A 12,829-nucleotide genomic window follows, 5' to 3' on the forward strand; every position below is an offset into this window, starting at 1 on the left:
TGAGCTGCGCCCTCCACTACTAAGACTGAAAGGACAACAACTTGACTTGGAAAAAACTCCTGGAAGTACACTCTGTTCCCGAATAAAGTCCTGTTCCCCTTCCCCAATAAAAAAAAAAAAAAAAGAAAAGAAAAAAAAAAAAAACAGAACTACCATATGACCCAACAATTCTGAAGAAAATAAAAACACTAACTTGAAAAGATATCTGTAGCCAAGATATGGAAGCAACCTAAGTGTCCATTGATGGGTGAATGGATAAAGAAAATATGATACACACACACATTATTCAGCCATAAAAGGAAGGAAACCTTGCCATTTGCAACATATCATTTGCAACAGCATGGATGGACCTTCAGGGCCTTCTGCTAAGTGAAATAAATCAGACAGAGAGAGACAAATACCGTATGATCTCTTTCATATGTGAAATCTAAAAAAACCAAAATTCTACCTCCTAGATACAGAGAACACATGGGTGGTTGCCAGAAGCAGGTGGTGGATGAGCAAAATGGGTGAAGGTGATCAAAACGTACAAACTTCCAGTTATAAATTAAATGTCATAGAGATGTAAAGTACAGCATGGTGACTGTAGTTAATACTGTTACTGTACTGCAAATATGAAAATTGCTAAGACAGTAGATCTTAAAAGTTCCTATAACAAGAAAAAAATTTGTTTTAAGACATTAAGCTCCATATTTTATATGGATGAATTTCATTGTATGTGAATTATATCTTAATAGAGAGAGCTGTTAACCTCATCCCCCCCCCCCAAAAAAAAAAAACACACTAAGTTCTTCTTCTGCTCAGAATTCTCTCATGGCTCCCGATTCCCTCAGAGTAAAAACCAAAATGCTCACCATGGCCCACAAGGCCCCACATGATGTAGTGGCCCTTCCTATTCTCTTCCCTCACCTCTCCTCTCCCCCTCATGCACTACTCCAGACACCCTGGAGTAATGTGTCTCCTAGCTATTTTGCCAACATGACAGGTACCATTTTGGCCTCAGGGCCTTTGCACAGGCTAACCCCTCTGCCTAGGATATTCTTTCCCAAGGTATCCACAAATCTCATCCCTCCTTCAGGTCTCTGTTCAATCAAATGTCACCTCAATTAGATCATCCCTGATTACTCTACCTACCTAAAGTTACAAACTCTTTTGCTCTCCATCCCACTCATACCTCCGCTTGGTTTTTCCTCATTGTCTTTATCAGCTTTAAAAGATTATAAAATTTACTTATTATGTCCACAGCCCCCCACACACCTCCCAGCTTCCATCTCTGTGACCAATTCCTTGTGCATCTTTCTAGAGATAATCCATATAGCAAATATACTCTGTAGGGCAGTGGTTAAGAGCCTGGACTCTTAGGCAGCCTGAACTTAAATTCTGGCTTTGTTATTTAATGGCTTCCGGTAAACTACTTAACCTCTATGCCTCAGTTTCTCCATCTGTAAAGTGAGCACTATAATAGCATCTACCTCCCATGAGATTGTGAGTATTAAATGAGTCAATATATATAAAGTGTTGAGAATGGTGTCTGGCATAAGTTTCAATGGGTGTTAGCTATTATTTTTTATGAGTAAGTCTTAGAATCTTAAAAAGGAAGGAAGGTCATCCATATTACTCCAACCATTTTGACCAGAGTGGCCTGTGTGGCCTTAGGCAAGTCCCTTTCCCTTTCTGGCTTTGCTTCTTTTATGGAATGGAGATGGAGCAAATATTCCCAAGGGCCTGACAAGCAATGGCTTTTCCTGGAAAACCTTTAAAAATAACTGATTTATTGCTACTCTAACAGAAATACATGTTTATCCACATACACACTAGAAGCTCTACAGGGCAGAGACTTTTTTTCTGTTTTGTTCCTTGCTGTGTCCCTAGTGCCCAACTGAGGCTTGGTGTCCACTCTCTCAGACTTCAAAGGGACAGAGATGTGGACCCTCCCATGCAGACACAAGGGTCAAAGCAGCAACAAATACCCATTTTTCAGACTGTGGAGTCGGTGGGGGTTGGGTCCGAGTCCTGGCTCCCTCTTGCTGTGTGACCGGGGTAAGTAATGGCCTCTCTCTCAGCCTCTATTTACCCATCCTTAAAATTCATATAATTATTGGGCCTACCAAATAGGAAAATGGGCAAAGTATGTAAACAGGTAGAAGAAACACAAGTTGGTCAGTAAGTAAACCAAAAGATGTATCACCTCAAGGAAACAGGGAGTAAGACATGCCAATTAAAACAACACAGTTCTCAAACCCATGTTTGGTGAAGGGGTAGAAAAACAGTCTTCTCAAAATTTGCAAATGTCAATTGAAGGCAGTCTTAGTGGAAGGAAATGGGGCATCGAAGTGGAATTAAGTTTTTAAATGAGCAGACGACAATGACCAAGCAATTCTATTTCTAGGGGTGGATTCTACAGACATTCATACATAAATGCACAAAGAAGTATGCACAAGGACATCACTGCAGCAAGATCCACACGAACCAAGGAATTGGAGAGTTCACAAATAGGGTTAGATTATGGAACTCCCCACAGTGGAATCTCATGCAGCTATTGGAGTGATAGGAAAATACAGCACCTAAGTTTAGATGAAATGGACAAATTCCTAGAATACCACTTAGCAAAACTGACACAGGAAGAAATAGAAAAGCTAAGTAGTACTATAACCATCAAAGAAATTCAATTCTTTTTTTTTTTTTTAACTTTTATTTATTTCAAGTGTTTTTTTTCCAGGACCCATCAGCTCCAAGTCAAGTAGTTGTTTCAATCTAGTTGTGGAGGGTGCAGCTCACAGTGGCCCATGCGGGGATCCAACCGGCAACCTTGTTGTTAAGAGCACCACATTCTAACCAACTGAGCTAACTGGCCGTCTCCAAAGAAATTCAATTCTTAATTAAAATCCTTCCCATAAAGAAATCTCCAGGCACAGATGATTTAAAAAAAACAAAAACAAACAAACAAAAAACCTGGTAAACAATGCATATAGTTCAATTTATGTAAATATAGTTTTATATAACCATTGTGACAATATATATATATAACTATTTATAGTCATATATTTATATAGTTACTTAGATCTATATATGTATGTAAACACATAAATAAATAAAATCAAACTGATGATGATTTCTGAGACAGAGGATTTGGGACTGTCCCTTTACCTACATTGTTTCCGTCTTTATGAAGCCATATTTATGATCAAACAAAACTCCTTAAAATAGCCAATGGTAGGAAAATGATGTTGAGACCCACCCTGACACCTGCTATCTGGTTCTGGACACTGCCATATCCAAAGCAAACAGTAGTTGCTCAATAAATGTTAGCCCAAAGGAAAAGCATTTCTACCATTTTAACACAGAGTCCACCACATATGTAACATTGTGCGTTTATTTACAAAGAGGTTAGAGAAACACACATTATCTGGCCCCCCTGTGCAACGGGGAGTCACCATCGTCATAATAAATACAGTAATTTTTTAAAAACAAAAAAATACTGGATTGGAACAGCTGAGGGTCATCCTGAGCTCCCCCCACTCCCTCTAATGGGGCGGAGGGGAGGGGGGCACGAGATAGATGCCATCTTACTTCCCCTCTTCTACCTCCCAACCCTCCATAATTATCCAGGGATAGAGGTAAAAGAGTTTTTCTTTCCAGGTGTTATCAACTCCTCCTTCACCCTCAACACCCCAAGGTCAGAGCTCCTTCCCTTCCCAGGGAACTCTGCAGGCATCATCTGGGTCAGATAGAGTTTCCCACAGAGGTGCTAAGGGGATATTCTAGGGGCTCAGGGACATAGATGGGGGGCACTTTGTATATGAGGGGAACAATATCTGGGCATAGAAAGATGAATAAGAGCTCTGTGAGAGAAGTAAAGGGCATCAAACAGACTAAGTGTCTAAACTAAAATGAGGAAATTCAAACTGAATTACCCCTTCTGCATACCATAGCACACCCATAGTACAGATGAGGAAAGTGAGGCCCAGAGAAATAGAACTTTTCTGCCCCACGGGCTGCAGAGCCAGCAATTGAACTGGATCAAACTGGGCTCCTCCCCCATTCCTCCCTATGGTGGAGGGGGAGCCTTTTCAACCAAGACTGCAGTGGATGGGGGCAGTGAGGAAGGGTCTTTGGAAGCAGAGAAAACGGTGGTCTTTGGAAGGGAGGTGTGGAAGGGCCCGTGATTGGGAGTGTGGTGGTGCAGAGGCTATGAAGGGGGAGCCCACGCAAACCCTCAAACTCACACTGTAGTCATGACCTTGAGAGAACCCGAGCGGAAACGCAGTATCTTTTTCTTGAGCGCGTGGGAAGCCTTGATCTTCACAAAGACTTTGGCGGGGCCCGCTGGCGCCCCTCCACCTGCACCACCCCCTGGCCCGGAGGCCGCGGTGGCCGCCACCAGCTGCTGCGGCCACACGAGGCCACCGCTGCCGTCTGAGTCGCTGGATGCGGAGCTGAAGGCGGGCGACTCTCCCTCGCTGGCACTAGATTCGCTCTCCCCGTAGCCGCCGCCAGCGCCGCCCGTCGGACCCCGGCGTCCAAGCGGCCCCAGGCGCCCGGCCGAGCACTCGGAGTCGCTGCCTGCGCAGCCGTAGAGCAGCCGGCGCCGAGGAGCAGACGGGGACGGGCCAGGCCCGGGGCCGCGGGCCGCGGGGCCGCGGGGGCGGCCTCGGCGCCCCTCGGCTGCGTCGATCTCGGCGGTGGAGCGCCAGCGGCGGCAGGACCCCGCGGCCTGCGCGGCCAGCGTGGGTGCGGGGCCGCGGCGGGGCCGCGGAGGCCGCGGCTCTTCCCGTTCCGCCGTGGGGTACTTGGGGGGTCCCGGGGGCACCGCGGCGGCTCGGCCCAACAGGCTGGTTTCCGACTGGGAGCGCGCGGCCTTCCGAGCCCGGGGCGAGCCCCGACGGCCCGAGGCCTCCGTCACGCGTCCGCGGCGGCCGGCGGCCCGGGGACGCTCCCGAGGTGGGGACTGCTCCACGCTGCGGCCCCGCGTCAGTGGTGGCGCTTTGCGGCGGGCGGCGCGGCCAGGGAGGCCGCGGGGCGCCGCCTGTGCCCCGGGGATGTACTGCGCCTTCACCAGGCGGCCCTCGCCCGGGCTGTCGGGGGGCGAGGGCACAGCGGGCGGCGCAGCGGGCTCCGGCGCCGCCTCCGCCTCCCAAGGCGCGGCCCAGGCGCGGCCCAAGGCGGCCGGACTGGCGGGACGGCCCCCCGCACGCTCCACTGGGGGCTCCGGCGCGGGCCGCGCGCCTCCGGGGGGCGGGGACGCGTCGGGCGGCCGCTGGCGCACGCTGTTCTGGCGTCGCGGGCCCCCGTCCGCGCCCCCGGGACTGGTCCGGGGCTGGCCCGCCCCCCGGCGGCGGCGCCTGCGCAGGAGCGCTGAGATGTAGCCGTCCAGGGGCCGCCCTTTGCCGGGTGCGTCGGGCGAGTCCGCAGGAGGTCTGCCACCTGGCCGCGGGCTGCGCAGCGCCACAGCGTGCAGGGGGCTGGGCGTCAGGAAGGGCCCCGCGCGGGCCCGCCGTTCCGCGGAGGAGCAGGCCTCTGGGCCGGCAGATCCCGCTGCCGTCGGATAGGGAGCAGAGAAGGACCGCGGCACAGCGGCCCGAGCACCCACCGCCTCCGGAGCACTGGGACTGGTGTCTCCTAGGGAAAGGAAGGCAAAAAGAAAAAAAAAAAGGAATAGGGAACAGGCACTCAAAGCCCTTTTCTCAGTGCAACTAGGAGGAGCAGGTTGCCTGTTGCACCCCGCTCCCACCACCTGCCCAATTCTCCGACTCCTATCAAACCCTGTTCTCACCCCTTCACTCATATCAGGTTCATAACAAAATCATTAACAAGTGGCCTTCAACAACTCACATGGTCTGTCCTGCCTCTACCTCTCTGACCTCCATCTCTAACCCCTCCTCTATATTTATTGGTCTCCAGTCAACACTGATTTCCTGGATGCTCAGGCCAGTCCCGATCCAGCCTCAGGGCCTTCGCACTTGCTTCCCAGAAGACTTTTCCTTCAGGATATCTGCTTGGCCCACACCCTCACTTACTTCAGGGTGCCACTCAAATGTCTCAGTCACAGTGATGCCCTTCCTGGCCGTAGTTTGTAAAATTGCAATTCCCTTCTCAACTGAAAGGGACATGCCCTAGTCCCCTTCTCTAATTTACTTTTCATGGTACATGTCAATATCTAATACCCTATATATTTTACTTAACTTATCTTGTGTATTTCACCCACTAGAATGTCAGCTTCGTAAGGACAGGGATTTTTTTCACTGCTGTATCCCTCACCCCTAGGATAGTGCTAGGATAGCACATAGTAGGGGCTCAGAAACTTACTTGCATAAATGAATAACAGCAGTTCCTGTTTACTGAGTGGCTCCCATGTGCCAAGTTCCATGCCTTAGGGCAGAGGCTCACTGAATACTCAAAACTTCCCTATGAGGTAGGTGCTGCTGTTAATCTCGTTTTAACAGATAGAGAAACAGAGGTCCAGAAGGAAGTGACATGCTCAAAATCACACGAAAAGGGAATGTCACAGCCAGAATTTGAATCCAGATTGGTCTGACTCAGAAGCTTGGGCTCAAAACCATCCTCTCATTGTCCAATCCCTGGCTCTCCAGGTCCCAATCCCACCCACCTTACCTAGGGACTTGGGCCTCTCGCTGGCATAGATGCCCCGGGGTTCAGAGGGACCCAGGCGTCCATAGGAGCCAGATCCGGAGAAGCCACTGTCCCCACAGAAGGTGGAGGGTGGTGAGTCGGGACCTCCTGTGGAGCTGGGGTCTTCATAGAAGCCTGGATTCCGGGGAGAAGGGGAGACACCATCAGGGGGCCTGTCTGGGGAAATCAGGAGTGGAGAAAAGGAGCCCAAGAGACAGGGATGGGGGAGCCTGAGGGATGGTGGGCAGTGGGAAATATTGGGGAGTCCCAGGCCAACCCTGCCCCCTTTACCCATGCTCACCAGAGCTGCGCCCGCTCTCCTGTTCCAGGCCCCCAGACTCCAAGCTCAGGTCTCCCAGCTGCTGGCCCAGGTCCCAGATGAGCCCGGGCAAGGCCTCCTGAAGGCATGGGGAGAGCAGGATGGTCAGAAGGCCCCCAGTCCTCTGCTAACTGGTTCCCTATTCCAGGAGCTCATGGGCAGTTTCACTTTGACAATGAGGCTCTGACTCAAAAGGTAAAAGTAGCACCTGAGGCCCAGTGTCCCTCTCAAATTCTCTGCCAAAGTCCTTCTGGCTAATGCCAGTCCTTCATCCTGCAGCCACTCGTTCCCTTTTAGGTGTGATGAGGCCTCAGAAGGCCCTGTTCCTTCCCCCTCCCTGTCAACTGTTCCCTCCATCTGTGCTCATGGCCCTTGACCCCTATTAGTCTAACTTCAGATCTTGGCAGTAAGGGCAGTTCACTGCTAAAAGTTGGTGTCCAAGACCTGCCTTCTCCCAATCCTTTCTCAGGTGCTCCCATCTTTCCTCAGTGCCCTTTATCCCCCAGTAGAAAGTTGTTTTGCAAGTCTTCCTAAGACCTTCCCAGTGTAGACATGCTCCCTCATATGGATAAAATAGGCTGACCACGAGTCATGTAAGTCTTTGCTCCTCTCCGAAAGAACGCTCAGTGCCTACTGGAAAGTCCTTCTGTGAGTCTGGCCTCAGTGGTACTAATGGGCCCCAGCAGGTTCCTTTGGCCCAGGGGCCATATCTTCCTCCTGCTCTTCTCCATTCCCACCCAGAAGCCTCCAGTGTCTGCCCACTGCTCCTCAGCCCCATAAGAAATTTCTGTTGAGTCCATCCTGGATTCTTTTTTCTGCAGGAAAAGACCATTTCTTATTGGGTGTGAAAAAAATGAAGGTAAAAAAACCCTTTGAGGGGAGTGTGACAGTGACTAGGGGCGGGGGGGGGAGGGGCTGAAACAACACAGATGGGGTCTCCAAGATACTAGGATTTAATCCCATTTTGGAAAACGGGGCCAGAGTCAGAAGAGTCTCACAGGTCTAGTGTCTGAGTAAGGCCAGAGGCGGCAGCAGCCTGGGCTGACGGTTGACCCTCAGACAAAAGCGGCTTGTCTGGACGGTGGAGGGAGGGGAGGAGGTAGGAGGGAATGGGAGGGCAGGCGCCCAGCCCTGCCTATTTAGGGCAGAAAGACTGGCCGGCTCCCTCCCCCTCCCACCACCCCACCTCCCTCCCCCTGCCCCCCAGCTTCCCACTCCTCCCACTGATCTCCTGGGCCCTGTCCCCGCCCCCTACCCCCACCCCCACCCACCCCACCCCCACTCCACCCCACCGCAGAACATAACCCCCATCTGGGCTTGTTTATGGTAGGAAAGTCAAATCAGTCCACTTTGGGCTCCTGCTCTGGGTATGCAACTGTGCTCAGGGTGATGGCGCCATCTTTGAACAAAACCCAGGAAAGCAGGCAAATTGTGTAGCATCAGGGGTGGCTAAAACAAGAAAAAAAGACCCCCCCCAAAAAAAAACACCAAGGACCGCCCAGATACACAATGTCATGTTCCCCACTAATCGCCCCCTTGCTCACTGTGCTAGCCACACTGGCCTCTTTGCTGTTCCCTGAACATGCCAGACCTGTCCCTCCCTCAATAGGATGTGTCCCCCACATCTCCTGCCTCACTCCCTTGCCTCATTCAGAAACTTTGCTTGTCCCATTCCTTCTCTCACCCTCTTTCTAAAATAGCTCCCCATCACTCTACATCCCTAGTGTCCTGTTTTCCTATGTAGCAGTAATGACCTCCTGGCTGAAAGTTCTATCAAGTTGTCATTCGTCTGTTGTCACTCCCACTAGAATGTCAGCCCTAGAAGGCAGAGACTTATCTGTTTTGTCCATTGCTGTACCCTCCCCGCCCCCAGTGCCTAGAACAGTGCCTGGCACAAAGTGGGTGCTCAGGAAATGTTAGATGAAGGAGTAATGTACCGCAGAACATTATAGGGCTATTAAAATGGAAGAAGGTATTTCTTTATAGAAGTATCACCCAGGTAGAGCGTTGAGTGGAAAAAGAACAGTGCCGAATGTATAGTATGAGGGTGAGCCAGGATTACCTGGAGGGCTGGTTAAAACCTAAATTACTGGGTCCCTCCAGAGCTGGAGCCCAAGCATTTCCATTTCCCATAGGTCCCCATGTGCTGGTGAAGTCCCGCGGGCCACACTCTGAGAACCACTGGCATCGTCTCTGGGACCTCACCCAAGAAACTGGAATTTGTAAAAGGCAAAGCAGAAATTTATGTTTCTTTTGCTTTTTTAACACCTGGAGTGATTTTTTTTTTAACTTTTATTTATTTTAAGTGTGTTTTTCCAGGACCCATCAGCTCCAAGTCAAGGAGTTGTTTCAGTCTAATTGTGGAGGGCACAGCTCACAGTGGCCCCTGTGGGGATCGAACCGGCAACCTTGTTGTTAAGAGCACTGTGCTCTGACCAACTGAGCTAACCAGTGGCCCAGAAATTTATATTTCTTGGTATGTAAACTGTTTCTGCCAGTAGATGAATTGGAAGAGGTCCTAAGGGACTCACACCAAGGTGACAACAGTGGTGATCCCAGGGGAGAGGATGCATTTAGGGGATCAAGTGAGGGATAAGGGGACTGGGTGGTAGAATGAAGTGGTTAAGGAGGCATGGCTTGGAGCCAAATTGCCAGGGTTCAAAATCAGCTCTGACACTTTCCAGCTGTGTGACCTTGAACAGGTTACTTCACCTCTCTGGGCCTTGGTTTCTTTACCTGTAACATGGGCATCATTTTACTCCTTCTCTTATGGGGTTGTTGTGAGGAGTCAATGAGGAGTTAAAACAGCAGTTCCTTTTAAGCACTTAATAAATGCTAGCTTTTATTATTATATGAAAACTCTGAATTCCTAACAAGGAAAATATAAAATCATATTTTACTTGTGTAATTAAAAATAAATGTTGGTAAGTTCTGTAGGTCTAATTTCAGTTCTTCCATTGCAGGGGAGGTAGGAGTTAGGGGGACAGAAGGGAGAGGCTTTCTCCACCCTTGTGCCTGGACCCCCCATCACTCCTCCCCCCACAACACCCCCCCAGTCTATTTGTGAGTCTGACCTCATTCTTTCCAGCTGCAAAGGGATGAATCTTTAAAAGAGCAGAAGGTCTTTGGTCTGAATCTGGCTCCCTGTTTGCCCACAATGCCTCTCATCTTTTTTTGCCGGTCCTACTGCAGTGGGCCTGAGGTCGTCCAGCTCAGGCAGGTTTAACAGGAGTGTGGCTAAGATCCCTGGAGACCCCTTTGCCCAAACTTTCCCAGACCTTTTTTCCTCCCCTCACATGCCCCCAGTTTGTATCCAATTCTCTTTGTCCCTATTAGGAAGTCCTTCTGCAAGTCTAACTTAAGTCCTCGCTGGAAGGGGTCCTTTCTCCTTGGTGGGAGAGAACAGGACCCCTGCCCTAATCCAGGATTCCGGCCTCTTTGCTGTGATAGCCCTAGTCTGTAACGGCATCCCCATCATTCTTATTAGAAACTAATGAAGTATGGCTTCAGTCGTTTTTGCTTCAAAGGGAGTGTATTCCTAGGTGGGAGGGATGGGAAGGGTAAGCATCATAAGACAGAGGCTCGGGTATCCGTAGAGGCTTTCACCCCCTCTTCAGAAGGACCCAGGAACCCCAAACACCAGAGGGGTTTATATTTAGCGCTTCTCTGCTCCTCCCTCAGTGCCGCTGTCTCCCTCCCGCTGCCTGCCACCGCCTCCTCCCTGACGCTGGGACAGAGCTTTGCCTGGAGACTGTGGGGGGAAGAGGCCTCTCTACTACCACCTCATGTGGTGGGGGTTGCTGAAGGGCTGAGATGAAGAAACTGAGGGGGGAAGAGAAGGGGAAACTGAGGCAGAAATCGGGAGAGACTGAGAGACAGTGAGAAAGGACACAGCTTGCCCATCCCCATGCCTTCTCCCTTTCCTTGTAGAGGTGGGAGGCGCCTCCCCAAGCCCAGCCAGCTCTGGGTGGGGTGGGGGGGAGCTGGTGAAGGCCCCCACAATGCGTCTCTAACTTTGGGAGGGGGTGGGGCCTCCCACAGCTGTTTCTGTTTCCAGAGAAGAATGTACAGGGTCCCACTCCCGGCAGGGGGAGGGGCTGGGCGTGCAGCCTGGGAGTCTGACTTCAGTCCCCTCCCCAGTCCCCATCTGGGGAGGGGGCAGTCGAGGTCAGCAGTAGGGAGAGCCCCCTCCCCCGCCACCTCGGCTCAGGTTTCCCCAAACGGGAAGCTCTGACCACCCACAGGCTTGGGGATGGGATCTGCAAGGGGAGCTGGGGTCTGGGGCCTGACGGGCTGGGGGGAGGGGGAGAAAGAGACAGAAATGGGGATGTGGGCCAGGGAGAGGTGCAGACATGCAAGAAGGGAAGAGCAGGGAGACAGAGAGGCACAGAGAGACGGAGGATTAAGAAAGACAGAAACAGCAAGTCCCAGAGAAGTGATGGCGAGAAGAGTGCAAGAAACCCAGGAAGAGGTCTGGAGAATTAAGAAATGGCAAGAGAGGGATGGTGCTTCTTAAGTAATGTGGAGACCTCTGCCTTATCTTCCCCCATTAGAGCACCCAGGGAGTCCGACCCCCATGCTGCCTCAACCTGCCTCCTCATGGGTTAACCAGGGCTAGGACCAGGTAGGAAAGGAGAGAAAGTGTCACAGGAGGGTCAAGATCAACGTGGGGTCCTCAGGGACTGTGAGCTTCCTCTCAGTAGTCATCTCTCCCTCAGGAGGCCCTAAGATCCCCTGCCCCCATCTCTCCCCCTCCGGAGATCTCCAAGCACACCAGGACTTAGGGAATTTGGAGCTCTAGTAGCCAAGGCCCAGAGGGGGGCATGTTTGAATCCCAGCTGTGTGACCTTGGGTGAGTCGTTTGCCCTCTCTGAGCCTCAGTTTCTTTCTCTGTAAAATGGGAACTATCGCCCTTATCTCCAAAGCTATAAGAAGACAATGCATGCCAAATACTGGGCCCTGGGTGTGACACATAGTACTTGGCGCCCAGAAGGATTTTCCTTGGAGAAGGGGTGTAGGGGATGGGGCCTGTGCCTCTCAAGAGGCTCCAGCGGAAGCAATGCAGCGTCCCCTTTCCCAGTTTGGGGAGGCAAGGAGGCCACATCCCGCCCGCCGCCCAGACTCCAGGGTCTGCAGCCCCACCCCCTGTCTTGTTCCCCCCTCCCCCCCATCGGGACGAGTGTTTGAGCATCCAACCGAGACAGACAGACAGACACAGATGGGGACGGAGGGACAGACGGACAGACGGCCTCTCACCAGCTGCTCCTCCAGGGCCGCTGCGGCCCGGCGCGCGGCCGCCGCATCTTCGTCCTCATCGGCGTCCTCCTCGTCCTCCGCCTCGGCGCCCCCCATTCCGGGTTGGGCCAGCCGCAGCGCCTGCTGCACGCGGTACTCCTGCCTCTCCCGGAGCCAGTGCAACTCACAGAGCCCGGCCAGGCTGCCCTCCAGCCAGCCCCGCAGCCGACCCCGCTCGGGGCTCACCGGGAACGAGAAGGCCCGGATCATGGCTGCGGCCCCCGCCCCAGCCCGGCCGGGCCCCGCGGCCACCCCTCTCCCTGTCCCACCTCCCCGCCCCAACAGCCCGCCTGCCCGCGCGCCCGCCCGCTAGCCCGGCTGTCACAGTCTCATCTGCATAGGCGCCCGCCCATTGGCCCGCCCACCCGTGCCTTATCTGCATGACCACACCCCCGGCCACACAGCAACCGTAGCCGATTGGTGGGTACCCTCCCTTACGAAGATGCTCGGTGGTGCACCGCCCCACAACGCGACGCATGCTCGCAGCTGCCTACTCGCTCCGCTTTCGGGCTGCCTCGCCACGCCCCTCCATTCGCCTGCCATTGAACCCTGACCACGCCCCCTCAACGCGTCACCAGGAAACAA

The 12,829-nt window shown here is 52.5% G+C and overlaps 1 protein-coding gene across 1 annotated transcript; it reads right to left on the reverse strand.

The window, feature by feature from the left end:
• Positions 1 to 3,355: 3,355 nt before the first annotated feature.
• Positions 3,356 to 12,492, reverse strand: DACT3 (dishevelled binding antagonist of beta catenin 3). The gene is made up of 4 exons (XM_081032454.1): positions 12,206 to 12,492; positions 6,932 to 7,028; positions 6,613 to 6,765; positions 3,356 to 5,619 (listed from the first exon to the last, which is right to left on the reverse strand). Exons 1-4 carry the CDS (start codon positions 12,452 to 12,454, stop codon positions 4,223 to 4,225), a joined length of 1,896 nt encoding a protein of 631 aa, XP_080888580.1. The 5' UTR covers positions 12,455 to 12,492; the 3' UTR covers positions 3,356 to 4,222.
• Between the last annotated feature and the right edge of the window lie 337 nt (positions 12,493 to 12,829).

Source organism: Rhinolophus hipposideros (genome assembly GCF_964194185.1).
Source record: "Rhinolophus hipposideros genome assembly, chromosome: 21".
Taxonomy (NCBI): domain Eukaryota; kingdom Metazoa; phylum Chordata; class Mammalia; order Chiroptera; family Rhinolophidae; genus Rhinolophus; species Rhinolophus hipposideros.

What these genes read in the sequence shown, in the direction of transcription:
- DACT3 (XM_081032454.1), bottom strand. Translation starts at nt 12,454, where the DNA reads ATGATCCGGGCCTTCTCGTTCCCGGTGAGCCCCGAGCGGGGTCGGCTG. An exon ending in GGAGAGCGGGCGCAGCTCTG is followed by an intron (nt 6,766 to 6,931) that starts GTGAGCATGGGT and finishes CCCGGAATCCAG; the next exon opens with GCTTCTATGAAGACCCCAGC. An exon ending in CGAGAGGCCCAAGTCCCTAG is followed by an intron (nt 5,620 to 6,612) that starts GTAAGGTGGGTG and finishes TCCTTTCCCTAG; the next exon opens with GAGACACCAGTCCCAGTGCT.